This window comes from Dromiciops gliroides, chromosome 2, assembly GCF_019393635.1.
Source record: "Dromiciops gliroides isolate mDroGli1 chromosome 2, mDroGli1.pri, whole genome shotgun sequence".
In the NCBI taxonomy this organism is placed as follows: domain Eukaryota; kingdom Metazoa; phylum Chordata; class Mammalia; order Microbiotheria; family Microbiotheriidae; genus Dromiciops; species Dromiciops gliroides.
In genome coordinates, this window is record NC_057862.1 from 476,487,051 (window position 1) to 476,504,911 (window position 17,861).

At 41.0% G+C, this 17,861-nt stretch overlaps 1 protein-coding gene across 1 annotated transcript in view; it reads right to left on the reverse strand.

Annotated features, from left to right (window-relative positions):
• The window catches only part of GALNT14 (polypeptide N-acetylgalactosaminyltransferase 14), a 339,215-nt gene that overhangs the window by 80,198 nt on the left and 241,156 nt on the right, over positions 1-17,861 (reverse strand). The window contains 3 exon segments of the mRNA XM_043985329.1: positions 985-1,105; positions 1,276-1,341; positions 6,413-6,480. Of these exon segments, the coding sequence (XP_043841264.1) occupies positions 985-1,105; positions 1,276-1,341; positions 6,413-6,480 (255 nt within the window).

Genomic DNA, 17,861 nt, shown 5'->3' on the forward strand with positions numbered 1-17,861 from the left:
TTTTTTTTTTTTTAATTTTAATTTAAATTTTTTTTTGGTGGGGCAATGGGGGTTAAGTGACTTGCCCAGGGTCACACAGCTAGTATGTGTCAAGTGTCTGAGGCCGGATTTGAACTCAGGTACTCCTGAATCCAGGGCCGGTACTTTATCCACTGCGCCACCTAGCTGTCCCCCAGATCAACTGCTTTCTATCCCTGGTGAAGTAGGATGGGTTTTCCCTAGAGAATGCTAAACTATTCAGCAAGAAGGGTCAACCCACAGCTGTGCTGGAAATGGCTTGAACCTGTTTGTGAGAGCTGGTTGTTAAATTTTCCTTCTGAGCATTTACATGTTTTATATCATAGCTAATGGACCAAATCTGTCTTGCTGCCTAGTATTGCGCATCCCTTTATTTAAAAATATAAGAAGTTTAAATTTAAATATTATATATTACATTTAAACATGTAAAAAACATATCTAAAAATGTAAAAACCATTGGGCTGTACAAAAGCCGGAAGTGGTTAGCACTTGGCCCATAGGCTATGCTGACCTCTAGTCCAGGCTCAAGAAAGGGATGGATGATTTTTTTTTTTTGTGGGGCAATGGGGGTTAAGTGACTTGCCCAGGGTCACACAGGTAGTAAGTGTCAGGTGTCTGAGGCTGGCTTTGAACTCAAGATACTCCTGAATCCAGGGCCGGTGCTTTATCCACTGCACCACCTCCCTGCCCTGGTTAAAATTTTAATAAGGCTGATTAAGCTTTTAAAATGTAGCTCTCGCATTCAACTTTTTCTTTTGGAGAACCAGGTATTAAACATTTTTATCAACACATCAGTGGATCAGCCCCACCCCTTACTGAAAAAGTTTCACAGTAACCATACCTTGTCTTTACTCAGAAGCCTAAACACCATCTTTGTACCAAACAGCCTCCTTAGGCCCCACCTGGTTCAAGAAAAGTGCCCAGCATTCAGAGAATAGGTGGAAGTAGCTCCTGGGCTATACTCACTCTTTGATCCTATGCAGGAGGGGCAGAAGCCAGTCTTTGTTTACCTCACAGTGGCTGTCAAGAAAAGTCAGGATGCCGGCCTGGGCTAGGTCTGCTCCCCGGATCCGAGAACGGATCAGCCCTGTAGAATGAGCACAAACGGCCATGCAAGGACCCCCTTGGGACTGGTCCACAGTCCCTCTAGTAATCGCTAAGGGCTGTGAAAGAGCAGCCAACCTCCCTGCTCCCTGCTCCCCCATCCCTTTCCCCTTGGCCCGGGGAGTCCCCCTGAGGAAGCTGTTTTGCTCTTACCTTCTCGCTGTTCATTCCGTAAGCATTTCACCTTGGGTAGCTTGCTCAGCAGCTGGCAATCGTCAGCTTGCAAAAGACAAAATTGGGACGATGAGTGAGCATGATGGCCTCCGCACTCCCGAGGCAACCTTTGTACTGGGAGGGCGGGGGGGGGGTGGTGGTGGTGGTGGCAGGGGAGGGTCCTTCTGGAAGCCCAGTCCCCTGAGCTGGCCTCCTATTTTCCTGAACTGCTCAATTCTCATGACTTCCCACTCTTGGCCTTGGAATAGCAGGAAAGCAGAATAGGAAGCTGATCAGCCTGCAGGGTGAACCCTAATCACCATCTTATGAAAAGTGGTCAGGATACCCCATTCTATCTTAGGAGATAGAGAGCTGGAAGCAGAGTCAGAAAGACCTGGGTTCAAGTTCTGCCTCACTGGTTGTGAGACCCCGGATAAATCACTTAACCTTTCAGTGCTCTGTGCTCCAAGACTAATATTATTGAAAAGCTGCTTATCTGTATTATAGTGAATTTCCTAGCTAGAAATTCCCTACATCAAGGAAATGACAAGTCTGAGAATTGTTTAAAAACCTCCTTTTTTTTTGGTGAGGCAATTGGGGTTAAGTAACTTGCCCAAGGTCACACAGCTAGTAAGTGTCAAGTGTCTGAGACTGGATTTGAACTCAGATCCTCCTGACTCTAGGGCCAGTGCTCTATCTACTTTGCCACCTAGCTGCCCCTTAAAGCAAAAACAAAAACAAAATAAAACAAACAAAAAACAAAAACAAAACAAAAAACCCCAATATTCTTTTTTTTTTAAATAAAGTATTTTATTTATTTTTTTCCCATTACATGTAAAGATAGTTCTCAACTTTTGTTTATACAAGCTTTCCAATTTCAGATTTTTCTCCCTCCCCCCTCTCCTAGACAGCAGGTATCTGACTATAGGTTATACTATATAATAAATATTAAACATTCTGCATCTATTCATGTTATAAGAGAAAAGTCAGAGCAATGAGGAAAAAACTCAAAATAGAAAAACAAACAGCACCCAAACACAAAAGAAATAGTATGGTTCATTGCTAGAATCCTATACTCCACAGTTCTTTTTTTTTTCCCTGGATTGTGGAGATCCTTCCTCCATTGTGAGTTCCCTGGAACCCTTCTGTACCATTGCACTTGGTAAGAAGATATAGTCCATCACCGTAGGTCAGAACACATGTTGATGATACTGTGTACAATGTTGGTTCTACTCATCTACTCATCATGAGTTCACGCAAGACCCTCCAGGTTTCCTCTGAACCTCTCCTGCTCATCGTTTCCTTCTATAGCACAATAGTATTCCAATACATTCCTATCCCACAACTTGTCAGCATTCCCCCACTTGACTGGGCATTCCCTCACTTCCAATTCCTTGCTATCACATAACGAGCAGTATAGATATCTTTGTACATGTGGGTCTTCTCCCCTCTCCCATGATCTCTTTGGGAACAAAGAACCCAATAAGTGTATTGCTGGGTCAACGGCTTCTGCCCCAGCTTCACAGCCCTTTGGGCATAATTCCAAATTGCTCTCCAGAATGGTTGGATCAGTTCACAGCCCCACCAACAATGCATTAGTGTTCTAATTTTTCCACAGCTTCTCCAACATTTATTATTTTCCTTTTTTGTCATTTTAGCCAATCTAATAGGTGTCAGGTGGTACCTCAGAGTTGTTTTAATTTGCATCTCTCTAATCATTAGTGATTTAGAGCATTTTTTCATATGGGGATAGCTTTGGTTTCTTCATCAGAAAACTGCCTGTTCATATCCTTTGACCATTTCTCAATTGGGGAATGACTTAGATTCTTATAAATTTGATTTAGTTCCCTATACATTTTAGAAATGAGGCCTTTAGGGGGCAGCTAGGTGGCGCAGCGGATAAAGCACCGGCCCTAGATTCAGGAGTATCTGAGTTCAAATCCGGCCTCAGACACTTGACATTCACTAGCTGTGTGACCCTGGGCAAGTCACTTAACCCCCATTGCCCCGCAAAAAAAAAAAAAAAAAAAGAAGAAGAAAAGAAAAGAAATGAGGCCTTTATCAGAAGTACTGGCCATAAAGATTGTTTCCCAGCTTTCTGCCTCCCTTCTAATTTTGGATGCATTGCTTCTGTTTGTACAAAACCTTTTTAATTTAATATAATCAAAATCATCCATTTTGCATTTTATAATATTCTCTATCCCTTGTGGTCATAAATTGTTTTACTTTCCAAAGATCTGAAAGGTAGACTAATCCTTTCTCTCCTAATTTTCTTATGGTATCACCTCTTATGTCTAAATCATGTATCCATTTTGACCTTATTTTAGTATAAAGTGTAAGATGTTGGTCTATGCCTAATTTCTGCCATACTATCTTCCAGTTTTCCCAGCAGTTTTTGTCAAATACTGAATTCCTATCCCAGTAGCTGGAGTCTTTGAAAACCCCAACATTCTTAATGAAATGTAGTTTAAGTGGGAAGGATTTTTGGTACTGTAGCTTGACTTAGGATAGCCTGGCAACTTTCACCAAGATTTATAAGGGTTCAGTGAAGCCTCGGGTTGGCTATACAGGAAAGCTGTAGAGCCTCTTTCTCTACAGATCGTGGAGTCCAAAAGATTCTTGTCATAGTGGGGTGCATTTGGTCAAGACCAACTGGAGATCACTTTTGCACTTGGAATGACTGGCTTCCTATAAAACTCAGTTCAAGGGTCACCAATGCAGGAGGCTTCTCCTGGTCCCCACAACTGCTAGAGCCTTCCCTTCTGAGAGCACCTTGATCTCTGCACAAGGAGTGACCCAACAGTCTTAACTGTGCAGATGCAGGTTGTCAGAGCTTAAAACTCCACAAAGAATTTTAGAAGACCTTGCATATCTCATATGTACCTAGTTATTCCCATGATATCTGCCTCTTTAGAATGTAAGCTCCCTGAGGACAAGCATTCCTTGAGTCTCATACGCTTTGATCCAATGGCACTGGCCTCCTGGCTGTTCCATAGACAAGACACTCTATCTCTTGGCTCTGAGTATTTTGTCTGGCCATATTACATGCATGGAATGCTCACCCTCCTCACCTTTACCCCTCTGTCTTCCATGCCTTCCTTCATATCCCAGCTAAAATGCCAACTTTTACTGGAAGCCTTTCCTAACCCCTCTTAATTCCAGTGTTTTCCCTCTGTTAGTTATTTCCTATTTATCCTGTATAGAGCTTTCTCTGTATATATTTGTTTGCATGCTATCTTCCCCTCCCCCATTAGATTGTAAGCTCCCTGAAGTCAGGGGTTGTCTTTTGCCTCTTTTTGTATCAATAGGGCTTAGCACAGTGTCTGGCAAATGATAAACTCTTAAGTAAATAATGCTTGTTGACTGATAGATGACGGAAGGAATTTCGTTGCCCAGAGGCATGGCCTAGACAGGTCTCCTGATATGAGAGTGAGGAAGGAGTGTAGGGTGTAGAAAGAATACTAAACTGGGTATTTAAGAAGTGGGGGAACCCTTTCATTCTAGGTCAAACTTTGGTGGAGATAGATGTCTTCACACAAAGTAAGAGTAATGAAACTAGATTTACTCACACTCAAGTGAGCTCTAGGTTAAAGTCTTTAAAGGATGGGGTAGCTCTTTATAACCAATCAATATGCATTTATTAAGTGCCTACTATATACTGGGCACTCAGCTAGGCACTGTAGGTATGAAGAGAGAAAGGAAACAATTTCCACCCTCAAGGATCTTATGGTCTATTGGAGACAACATTTACATAAGTATACAACAGTATATACAATGTAGTTTTGAGAGAGCACTAAATTCTAGAAGGTTCAGGAAAGGCTTCATGCTCAAGGTGATACTTGAGCTGAGCCGTAAAGGAAACTAGGAACTCTAAGAGGCCAGAGTGAGGAGAAGTGCATTTTACAGAGAAGGGAGGTCAGTACAGAATCATTTATTTATTTATTCATCTATTCATTCATTCATTTGCTTATTTGTTTATATTAATTTATATAAGGCATCTTTTTGGTGCAGTGGATAGAGTGCTAGGCCTTGAGTTGGGAAGATTCATCTTCCTGAATTAAAATCTGTCTTCAGATACCTCCTAGCTGTGTGACCCTAGGCAATTCACTTAACCCTGTTTGCCTCAGTTTTCTCACCTGTAAAATGAACTGGAAAAGGAAATGGCATATCACTCCAGTATCTTAGCCAATAAAAACCAAAATGGGGCCACGAAGAATCGTACACAACAGAAATGACTGAACAACAAGAAGAAATACACACACACATATACATACATACAAATAGACATAAATACATACATACATATATATATATATATATATAATATTTATTTGCAAGTTGCAGCTGTGTTGTGAGAAATTTCAAATGGCAAACAAAGGAATCTCTATTCCTATGGGTAATAGGGAACCACGAGAGCTTGTTCAATAGTGTCAGACTTGTGCTTTAGGAAATTACTTTATCCACTTTGTGTGGGACTGATTGGAAAAGACACAGACTTAGACTGGAGAAGGAGAGACATAAAAGCCAGGGAGACCGATTAAGAGACTGCTACAATGGTCCAGGCAGAAGCAGAAATGGATGTTACAGATGGAGGGAAGCACACCTCGTCAAGTGCATGACCAAACAGGCATTCAGACTCACATAGTAATTACTCACTATAGTAATAGGCTCAGATATGTAGTAATAGCTCACATTTATAAAGTGCTTTAAAATTTGCAAAGCATTTTTTCATATATTATTTTGTATGACCTCACAACACCCCCATGAGGTAAGTGTTATTAATATTCCCATTTTTCAAATGAGGAAACTGAAGCTCAGAGTGACTTGTCCAGGGTCACATAGATATTAAGTATCTGAAACAGGATTAAAACCCAGATTTTCCCAACTCCAAGTTCAGTGCTCTCCCCACTACACCAAGTTACCATAAAACATCTGGTCAGGCACACACTTAAGACACATGTCTATAGGATCACAAAAAGAACTTTAAAAGATTCATTGATTCTCTTCTTGCATTCAGATGAAACTTTGCCAAGTCTGCTTAGACTTTCCCGATCCCCTTCCAGGAACAAGTACAGTACTGAATGCCACTCCCAAGCTTTGGATCCAAATACGATAGAAAGGAATTGTCAATACTCACGGTCATCACTGAAGTCATCCACTAAAATGATCTCATGGACCAGATGCACTGGAGTTCGGTTTGACACACTGTGAGATGGAGAGAGGAAAAGCCATTACACATTCTGGTGGCCAGGATGGGAATACAAACAAAAGCACACTTTGTTAGAGGAAGGAGGTGGTGGGGTTGAGACCAGATCTGTTCTGGGGGAGGGGGGGCAGTAGGTGATAGCAACTAAAAGAAAGAAAACACTAGATTTATTTTTCAAGAAATGGGGGTGGTGAGACCCAAACCTTTGTCCCTTGTTTTTTTATTCAGGATTAATTGATCTAAGCCTTTCAGGTTCTATTTTTAATGTATCTTTGGAGGAGTTCAGATTATACCAAAATGCTGCCATAAATCATTAAGAAAAATAGGAACCAACTGACTCCATGTCAGTTAGGGTAAACCAAGGTAGTGCCAGAGTTATGCCAAGGAGGAAAAAGGGGTCACAGACATGAAGTATGCAAAAATCGCTGATGTTTCCACTGAGGGATGATAAAAGACATGGCTTTGGGATGACTGGGACTGCTTGGGATGTCACTGTTCAATGGCATGGCCAAGAAGAGGAGGAGATACTTAATAAATGCTTTCTGATTTAAATATTACTGAGAGAAAAAGCAGCAGGTCTGGTAATAGAGGCAAAAGAGAAGGAGGAATATAAGATCGCTGTAGGAAGAATTATAGTCATGCCAATGGAAGAGTCAAGAGAGGCTTGCCACAACTCAACAAACATTTCTTAATTACCTGCTTTGTTGCTGGGCACTGGCCAAGTATTAGGGAAACAAAGACAAAAAAAAGAAATAGTTCCTGTTCTTGAAGAGCTTACATTCTACTGGGAGAGCTTACATATATTCTCAAGGTTGGGAAGGTAGGATAGGGAAGAGATTAAGAATGAAGTCATGTGTGTGTGTGTGTGTGTGGGGCAATTGGGGTTAAGTGACTTGCCCAGGGTCACACAGCTACTAAGTGCCAAGTATCTGAGGCTGGATTTGAACTCAGGTCATCCTGACTTCAGTGATCTATCCACTGCACCACCTAGCTGCCCCTAGAATGAAGTTTTGAACATATTCCATTTTGGGTAATGTTACAAGGTATTCAAAATGGAGAGGTCCTATGAGTAGCAAGAAATATGGGCCTGAAAAGAGGGTTAGATGCAATAATGCTGTACTTTTATGAGAGCCATACTTTGCATAAGTGAGATAGAATTCTAGAATCCAGCTTCCCAAAGCTAGAAGAGTTTTGGGAAATAATCTAATTCAATTCCCAAATTTTTCAGCTGGGGAAATTGAGGTTAAATGACTTGCTTGAGATCATAAAAAGTTTGTTATGTAGTAGTAGATGTGGGATTAGAATACTCACTCACCATTCTAGGTGGTTGACTAAAACCATATGAATTTAAGATTTTTTTTCTGAGAGAAATCAACAGGAAAAGTTGTGAGAATGGATAGGGGTTGCCCAAGCAAGAGGGTGAAGAGAGAGCAGGGGACACAGTGGTGAATCATAGTCAGCAGGCAGAAAAGGGAGAAGGAGCAAGAAAGATGCTAAAGTAAATAGTACTACTTATTAGCATGAAGGGAAGGGAAAGAGGAAAATTCTAGGGGTTCAAGAAGAGCCAGAGACTCAGAACAGGCAATCAACTGCACATACAAGTGAATGAATATGAAGAAACACCCATAGTGTCAGTTCCAGGAGATATTAGGTGCTATGAGAGACAACATGGCAGAGCAGGTAAGAATGTTAAAGTCAGGAAGTCCTGGGTTAAAGTCTTGCTTCCAATATCTCTTAGCTATGTGAATATTGACAATTTGACCTCTCAGAGCTGAGTTCTCTAAAATTACATGGTATGGATACCTAGAGTACCAACTACCTCAGAGTGATTATGAAGTTCAGATGAAATAATGCAAGTAATACACTCTAAAAATGAGAGTTAATATTATCACCAGTCTCTTGGAGGAAACTCAATCACACAACCTCCCTTGGCAGCTCTCTTGATCAGGGTGCTGACTCTAGGATGTGCCCCAATGTGAACAGTAGGAGGAGGATGGTAAATGAGTGGGCTTGGATCCTTGCTTCCTGGAGTGTCCTTTTCAGAGTTCTTCTTTGTACTGGGTGTTCAGCAACCCACAAGGAGAACTTTATTCTTGAGTTCCCTTTATTTGTGAAGTATTAATTCTCACCATGGCAACTAGGACAAAGTGGAGAATAGAACCCCACCACAAAGACCCAAGCCCCATCGTCAGATCTACTGAAGAAGGGGCCAGAGGTTGCTAACGTGTGAAACCAGCCCCAGGGAGGGTGGATGGCAGAGGAAGCCTTAGCATGATCGCTACTGGGGCTGGGGGGAACCCAGCTACCCCCAACAGCCAATTCTCTAATTATGGAGGGGAGAGAAAGGGAAAACGGGAGGGAAAAATTGCTTGAAGAATAACCTATAATGAGGTTTGATTACAGCTGCAGTTTCGGCATTTTACTCCCTCAAATCCCCGCCGGCTCTTTGAAATTCAAGAGTTCTCTTATGTGAACATCAAAAGGTAAATCGTGTGCGAGATCCGAGCTTAGCTGTACTGAGAGATGATTAGCAAATAAAAAATGTCCAAGGTTTAAAAAAAAAAGAAGAGAGAGTCGTCAGCACTAAGTGCTAATTATACCATTTCCAGCTAACACCTGGCTTGTTTTTGCTCTTTTAATCAGGACAATTTGAGCAACAGCAGGGTCTCATGCAAAGTGGCTGACGGCTCTGGAGACCTAGGACGGAGCACTGTATTTCTTGGGTATCCTAAGGGTCAGAACTGGAAAAGGGATCAAGATTCTACAACTAGAGCCTCCTCTGATGATTTACCGCCGAGTGCTACATTTGGCCTCTCACCAAAGTGGTCGTCTTCTTGCATTTGCCCTTTCTCCATCTGCCAGCATTGGGTAGTAGAAAGGGCACTGAAATGGAATTAAAACCCTAACTACAACTCATTACTTGAGTGATGATGGGCAAGTCATTCGAAATCCCACCAGGCCTTAGTTTCCAGATCAATAAAACGAGGGCATTAGACGAGAGGACCTCTGAGGTCCGTCCTAGGTCTAGACAATCATCCTCCTTGAGTTTCTGCCCCCATTCCTTTGCTTATACTGATTCTCCTGGCTGGAATCCCCAGATAAAGACTTCTGCCTACTACTCTTACCAGTAAATCCTGCACATCCTTCAGGGCCTAGCTCTCAAGTCACCATCTGCTTGACATCCTCTCTGACCTCCCCAACCCCAAGCGTCTCTTTCCTCATGCTTTGAATTTCTGGGACACATACACAAGGCACAACGGACTCGGCATTAGGTCTGCGTTCAAATGCAGGATCTTTGGCTTGCCTTGCACAGTCCCTCAGTTCTTTCTCTGGTCTTCATTTTCATCATTTGTGGAAAGAAGGGGTTGAAAAAAGGGGGACAGCTAGGTAGTGCAATGGATAAAGCACCAGCCCTGGACTTGGGAGGACCTGAGTTCAAATCTAGACTCAGACACTTGACACTTACTAGCTGTGTGACCCTGGGCAAGTCACTTAACTCTCATTGCCCTGCAAAAAGAAGAAAGAAAAAAGAAAAGAGGGGGTTGAACCAAAGGATCTCTAAGATCCCTTCCATCTGTAATCATATGCATTCACCATATGTTATTATACCAGCAAACATCTGCTTGTTTGCCCCCTAGAGTCATCATTTAGCTGATTTTATGTGCATATCAAAAAAAAAAACAGGTATTAGCAGTGCTAGACTTAAAGAATCAAGAATACCTGAATTCTAATCCTGTCTCACACCTCACACAATGGGGCAGCTAGGTGGTGCAGTGGATGGATAGAGCGCCAGTACTGGAGTCAGGAAGACTCATCTTCCTGATTTCAAATCTGGCCTCAGAGACTTGCTACCTGTGTGACCCTGGGCAAGTCACTCAACCCTGTTTGCCTCAGTTTCCTCATGTGTAAAATGAGATGGAGAGGGAAATGGCAAAGCACTATAGTATCCCTACCAAGAACACCCCAAATGAGGTCATGAAGAGTTGGACATGGCTGAAACAACTGAAGAACAACAAACCCTTGGTGAATCACTTCACATCTCTCAGCCTCAGTTCCTGCACCTGGTGGTCATAATAAAACCAACCTCCCAGGCTATTGTTTTTTTTTTATTATTATTATTTTCTCTCTCTTTTTTTTTTGTGAGGCAATTGAGGTTAAGTGACTTGCCCAGGGTCACACAGCTAGTAAGTGTCAATGTTCCGAGGTCATATTTGAACTCAGGTACTCCTGACTCCAGGGCCGGTGCTCTATCCACTGCGCCACCTACCTGCCCCCCCAGGCTATTGTTTTAATCTTCTTTTTAAGTTTATTTTTTTTTCTCCCAGGATATCGTGAAGACAAAATGAGATAATGTAAAATGCTTTGTAAATCTTAAAGTTCTATGTAAAGGTTAGCCATTATTCGTGCTAACTATTACAAATTATTTCTTATTTCCACAGCTAGGGAGCAAACTCCCTAGAAGCAAGCCCTGTGCCCTCTTCTTCCTTTGGAGCCCCATCAAACTCCTCAATCAATGCTCTCCTAATGAAATAAACATTGCTCTGGGCTCCGCAGTCCTTTGGTCAGAGGTTGGTCATGGGCTGCTGTGCCCTGAAGCTGGATGCCAAAGGGGAGGGAAGGAGATTAGGGAATTCAGACTAAGACTCCTCTACAAGACTTGGATGGGCAAAGAACCAAGTTCCATTAGAGTCCTAGGGAGCATGGCTGCCTGCCCAGGCTGACAGGAGGGCTGGATGCTCCAAGTACAATCAGCACTTCAATATAAAGATTGGGAGAAGCGGAGGTCTGGGAGTCAGAGGGCCTGGTTTCCAGTTCAGTTTCTGTTGTTGGTTAGCTAAGAGACCTTAGACAAGCTGCATCCTTCTCTTTGAATTCAGATATCTCATCTGCAAAGTAAAGCAGGCTGGAGTATAGAGTCTCTAGGTTTCCTGCTCTGGCATTCTGTAATCTCTGTAGAATTGCCTCAAAATGTACGTGGGGGGGGGAGCTAGGTGACACAGTGGATAAAGCACCACCCCTGGATTCAGGAGGACCTGAGTTCAAATCCAGCCTCAGATACTTGACACTTACTAGCTGTGTGACCCTGGGCAAATCACTTAACCCTCATTGCCCAGAAGAAGGGGGAAAAAAAAACCAGTATGTGGAGAGCCCAGAATGGGCTGGGAACTGTCCTAGTTATTAGAAATACCCTGAGATAGCAGTAAAGGAGAATGTGGAATGTTTCATTTCTGGAATTCTAAAAATGGCTCTTTATAAGATGATATCTTATTATATCAGTGGTAAGACCCTGAGGACAGTTAGAGAGAGGTTCCCCTCAATTGTGAGCCATCTCTGCCTATGGAAGTTTCTAGTTGTCCCTTATACTCTTCTTTGCATAATCAATCAAGAAGCATTAAGTATCCACCACACAGCAGGCACTGCGGATTTGTATCAATTAATCAATAAATATTTATTAAACACCCATTATGTGCCTGGTACTGTGCTAAGCTCTGGCAATACAAGAAAAGGCAAAAGAGCCAAAAAAAAAACACCAAAAACAACAAACCACTTTGTTCTCAAAGAGCTCACAGTCTAATGGGAGGATATAATATTTGTACAGGGAGGTAAATTCAGGATGTGTATTGTTATATCTATTGAAGAAATTGAGTGCCAGTGAAGCTAAGCAAGTAGTTTTCCCTATTGTCACATAGCTAGCATGTGTCACAAAAAGGATATGATCCCAGGTTTTCTTGACTCCAAATCCAGTATTCTATCTATTCATTATACCAACTCAGCTTTGGAATCTTTTATTTAGCCCCTACTCTTTCAAGGCTCAGCTCAAGTTTTACCTCCAATCAAGAAGCCTTCCTTGATTTCCCCAGTTGTTAATGCTGTTCCCCTCATTTCATATGTGCACATATATATGCAAGAATGAAGGTGTGTGCAATCTGTAGACATGCATGCATGTGAGCATGTACATACATATAAATGCATTCTGTGAATATGTAGGCGTATGGATATGTGTATAAACACAATGTATGTGTGCATACATATATACATAGATGTCTATACATGTTTGTATATAGCTGGATGGGACCCACACCTGGGTGCTACCTGATATCAATATAACAAAATAATTAACATTTGTATACACTGTTATTTACAAAGCATTTTTCCTAACTGAATCTTCAAATGGAAAGATTTTTTGTTTATAAAGAACAAAATAATGCAAATCTTTACTTAATAATTAATTTCTATATCACAAGTAATTAAATGAATACTGACAAGCACATCGTTTTTTGACAGTGGGAAGCTCTTCTCCCTCCACCCTCTACTTGACTGAGTCTGTTCTTTGAGATAATCATGATAATGATGATGAAGAAGAGGATGATGATGATGGTGGTGGTGGTGGTACATTTTAATTGGTCCCAGAAGTCAAACAGCAATATCCCTATCTTACAGATGAGGAAACTGAGGCACATAGAGGTTAAAGAGACTTGTCTATGACCACACAGCTTAAAGCAATTATCATTCAAACTGACTCAGTCTTTTGAGTCAGGGTCTAACATTATTTGCCTAGGGTTATACTAATTCCCAACATTTGAGAGCTATGGATTAGATGCCTTCTCATGGAAAAAATATATATATATATGTATAGGTATGCATGTATAGATATACATGTATGTATGTAAGTATGTGTACACACACACACATATTTATTTATATATTTATATATATGAAAAAGGTCTTCCATAATCTCAGCTACTGGGAGGCTGGGCCTGGCAGATCTCTTGAGCTCCCAAGCTTGAGCTGCAATGGGCTGAGCTGATACAGAGTCAGCACTAAGTTTAGCCCCAGAAGTGAGGGGCTACTGAGCTGCCTAAAGAGGGAAAAACCAGCCCAGGTTGGAAATGTAGCAAATTGAAGCCCCCTGCTGATCAGTTGTGGGGCCAGGCCCATGAGTAGACATACATACATATACATATGACAGATGTGTGAAAATACACATATGGTAATTTACTTTCACACTCTGCATGTCTACATGCACATATACATACAAGTGTGTGCATATATATATGTCCGCATACATATGGTATGCTTATGTATGTGTACAAATACATATTGTATGATATATTGCATACACATGTATGTAAACACAAGGATTTTATGTCTAAATGCTAATTGTGGTCTTGATCACCATATTAAGTGGTTTCAGGTAGTCTTATGGTTAATCATTTCTATTTTGGGTTCTTGTTGCTCAGTCTTAAAGGCCTATAAATTCCACTCTGCTCATTCAGAGGGGTTCGTATCCTGGAGAAATTGGTTCATAGACCCAAATTATAAGACACTGATCTATAAACCAGAATGCCAATTTATTCATTGACAGCAGGCACTAGTCACCAAGTGAACCACTCCTCTCTCTCTCTCTCTCTCTCTCTCTCTCTCTCTCTCTCTCTCTCTCTCTCTCTCTCTCTCCTCTTTTTCTCAATATATTTGTCCATTACCACCACTACTCCCAAATAAAAATCTTAGTGAAAACTGAATATATGATGAATGGAATGTTAGAAACAGAAGTTTTGAAGTGTGGAAACTGAGGCTCACTCAAAACCTATTCAAATAACTTCTTCAGTTCTTACTTTCTGGCCAGGATATCTATTCCAGGACTGTTAAACTTCTTCTACTCATGACCTCTTTTTGTCTGAGAAATTTTTATGCGACCCTCCGGCACATGGATATATCAAATAGGTATGCATAACCTTTTACTGTGGCCAGATTTCTCATGGCCCCCTTATTGAGTTATATGAACCCATATGGGGTAGCGACCCACAGTTTAAGAAGCTTTGATCTATAATAATCTCTCATGCTATTCTTCTGTGTTTCAATGCTATCTACAAAGTCATAACTATATAATAGATGTTGCACTAAAAGGGATTTCTGAGGTCCTCTTTCATCCATCCCCCTCATTCATTGTACAGATAAGGAAACTGAGTCCAAGACTGGTTAAGTGTTTTGCTCAAGGTTAGACAAATGATAATTGTCTGTGACAGGATTTGAACCCAGATCACCACCACCTAGACATTTCTACATGGGTTGAGGAGTTAAGGGGAAGAGCAGGCTTGCACATTGTGGCTACAAGGCAGAGATCCTGGGACAAGCATGGGGCCACTCCTCTAGACACTTCAGTGGAGCAGAGAAATTTATCCAACCTGACTATTTGATAGCTTCATATTTAACTAATTCATCTCATTAAATAGTTTCCAGGCTACTAAGGCACAGGAGCTGTCAGAACACACTGAAAGAATACATTGAGCACCCTCTAAATCATCACCCTCGGACACATCCCTATCTCTCCTCTTTAGTTATATTTCTGGCTAATCTGTTGGCTTATATTAATTTTATTTTAAGATCCTTTTATTATTTATATTTTTATAATTATTATAATGATATATAATTATTATTTATATTATTTATATTTTTCTTTTAAATCATCTTCATTTCCAAATATTTTCCTCTTTCTCCCTACACTACTGAGCCATTCTTGTAACAAGTAATTTTTTAAAAATACAGGAAAAAGGCAATTTAGTTAAATTAACCAAAACTATCAACTAGCCCAAAGGTATGTGAAGTTCATATCATAGCCCCCTACATCTGCAAAGAAGGAAGTGTTTTTCCTATCCTCTTCATTAGACAAAGCTTGTGATTTTAAATTAATTTTAATAAGAACTAGACTCTTAGGGTTGTGTTCCCTTTCCTCAATCTTGTCATTCATGATGTTTTCTGTAGACAGCTTTACTCCTACTGTACTCTACCTGGCAGGAGAGAGGAAAGACATCAGTTTTCAATTACATGGTTCTAAGGATAGGACTGCCTGAAGATTCCCTATACTTGATGCACTCTCTTTGACCTGAAATTTAATCTTGTTTTCCCTGGTGAGTGACTGGGATTAATTTGTCCTGCAAGTGACCAAATGAGTGATGCATTTTTCTTTCTCAACAAGGGCCTGGTTTTAATGGGGTATTATAAATCTCAGTCTTATGCTGACAGCATGTGTCAAAGTGAAGCAGCCAGCTTAGGTCACTGCTGAGCTGGTCTAAATGCCCAGTCATGGGCAGGTTCAGCCCGAATCATGCCTGGAGAAGGTCAAGATTGTCTCTTTGAGAGGCCCCCTGCATAACAATACTTTCCATAGAGTTGTCTAAACTCCCTCTAAAATAGCCAACAAATGAGTTAGTCAAGCTAGAGGGAGGGGCACAGATGTCATACATCTCCTGAACCAAGATGGCAGCCTCACAGGCATCTAAGCCTGGTAGGAAACTAGGTGAGGTAATACTTCATATCTGGACTGGTCTTTTGAGGGGGTCCTTCCTTCAGAACCATGGTGCAGTTCAGTTATACTGACCTGCTTATAGAATCATAGATTTAGAACTGAAAGAGACACTTTAGAAGTCATCCAGTCCAACTCTCAGATAAGAGAACTGACCTTTAGTGGGTTTAAGTGACCCACTCATGATCACACAAGTAGTAAATGTTAGAGTCAGGATTTGAGTCCAGGTTTTCCTGACTTTCAGTAAAATAGGTCATCCTACTATAGATATCTAGGTGGTACAGTGGATTAGAGGTCCTTATTTAGAAACAGGAAATCCTGAATTCAAATCCTGCTTCAGATTCTTATTAGATATGTGACCCTGGGCAAATCTTTCTTTCTTTCTTTCTTTCTTTCTTTCTTTCTTTCTTTCTTTCTTTCTTTCTTTCTTTCTTTCTTTCTTTCTTTCTTTCTTTCTTTCTTTCTTTCCTTCTTTCTTTCTTTCTTCTTCCTTTCCTCTTCCTTCCTTCCTCTTCTTCTCTCTTTTTGGGAGGCAATCAAGAGTTAAGAGACTTGCCCAGGGTCAACAACCAGCAAGTGTCCTGACTCCAGAACTATTGTTCTATCCATTGGGCTACCTAGATATAATATATCTATTTCCTTCCAGATTGAGCTGAAGAGTCACTTCCTTCACAATACCTTTCCTGACCCCCCCATCCCCCCACGCTAATGCTTTGCCCTCTAGGCTTCCCTTCTATCTGCTCTCTCTGTGTTCTTTTTATACCTGTAGAGACACCCTTTGTCACCTCTGTTAGAGTATAACTGCATAATGGACAACAGCTGTTTGATTTTTGTTTTTTTTTGCATCACCATCAACTACCACAGTGCTTAGCATATAGTGGACTCTACATAAATGCTTGCAATTAATTATAGCATTTATCTACTACACTCTGTAAAATGTTTATTCCATAGATTTTTTTGCCTTATCCTTTATACTGTAGTTGTTGAAAACTATTTAAAGTTCAACTCTGTAATAAATAGGCTCAGTGAAAGGGAGAATCATGGTCGCCTGGCTCTAGCATGAGTCCAAGGGGCAGTGGATGTCTGATATGCCCAATGGCATTTTGGGGATCAGGACATGAGGCAAAAGTGAAATGTCTATCATTCATGGGAGGATTTTGGCCCCTCCAACAGGGGTGTATCATCCTGATCCTTCACAGTGATTCATTCTTTGCATCATGGGTACCAGCTTATCCCCCTGAGGGCCCTTTGGATTAAGTCCCTTATGAGTTACTCAGGTCATTTCCATGGGAAAAAGTTGCCCAAAGTAAGGGGCAAAGTAGGAGACTTGTCCAAGATGACCCAACTGGTAAGCGTCTGAGGTAGGATTTAATTCAGGTCTGCTTAAATCTAAATCCAGCACTGTTCACTATGTCACCTATTGTTTAATCAAGACCAGCAAATAAGAGAAACATTTAAGTTAAAAAAAAGTCAACTTCAGAAGTACAAAATGGAGGAGTGTTAGGGGCAGAGCTAATCTCAACATTCTGTTCAGGTTCAATACTGGGAAGAAATGAGGCATTTATAAAACATTAAGGGGTTAAAAAAGGAGGTTTGTTTTGCTCTACCACAGCAAGGACATATATTCACAAGGACATAGACAGCACTTCAATTCTCAACTTGGTCCTTATTATGGAAATGGGTATATTCAGCAGAGTAGGGCATGGTGACTTGAATGGTCCTCAGAAATCTAACAAGTTTGAGGGGTCCCAACCCCATGTGTAGGGGACTTTTTATGTCCTTAAGTGTTTAGAAAGCTGCTTCAAGGGAGGCAGGGACCAGTCAAGTTTCAGGGATAGCTTTGTTGCCTTTTAATGAAAACTAATCCTTGTTGTGGGGAAATGGGAACTCTCCTTCAATAACAGGAAGGAACAACTAGACAAGAGTTTTGTTTTATTTTTAAAATATATCTGGGGATGTTAATGACCTAAAAATTCTGTATTGCTTTGTAACGTAATATAACAGCAAAAACAAAACAAAAAAAAGATTGTTTTATGTTGCAATGAGAAGCAAAGTGTCTGGACACCTCTGAGCTAG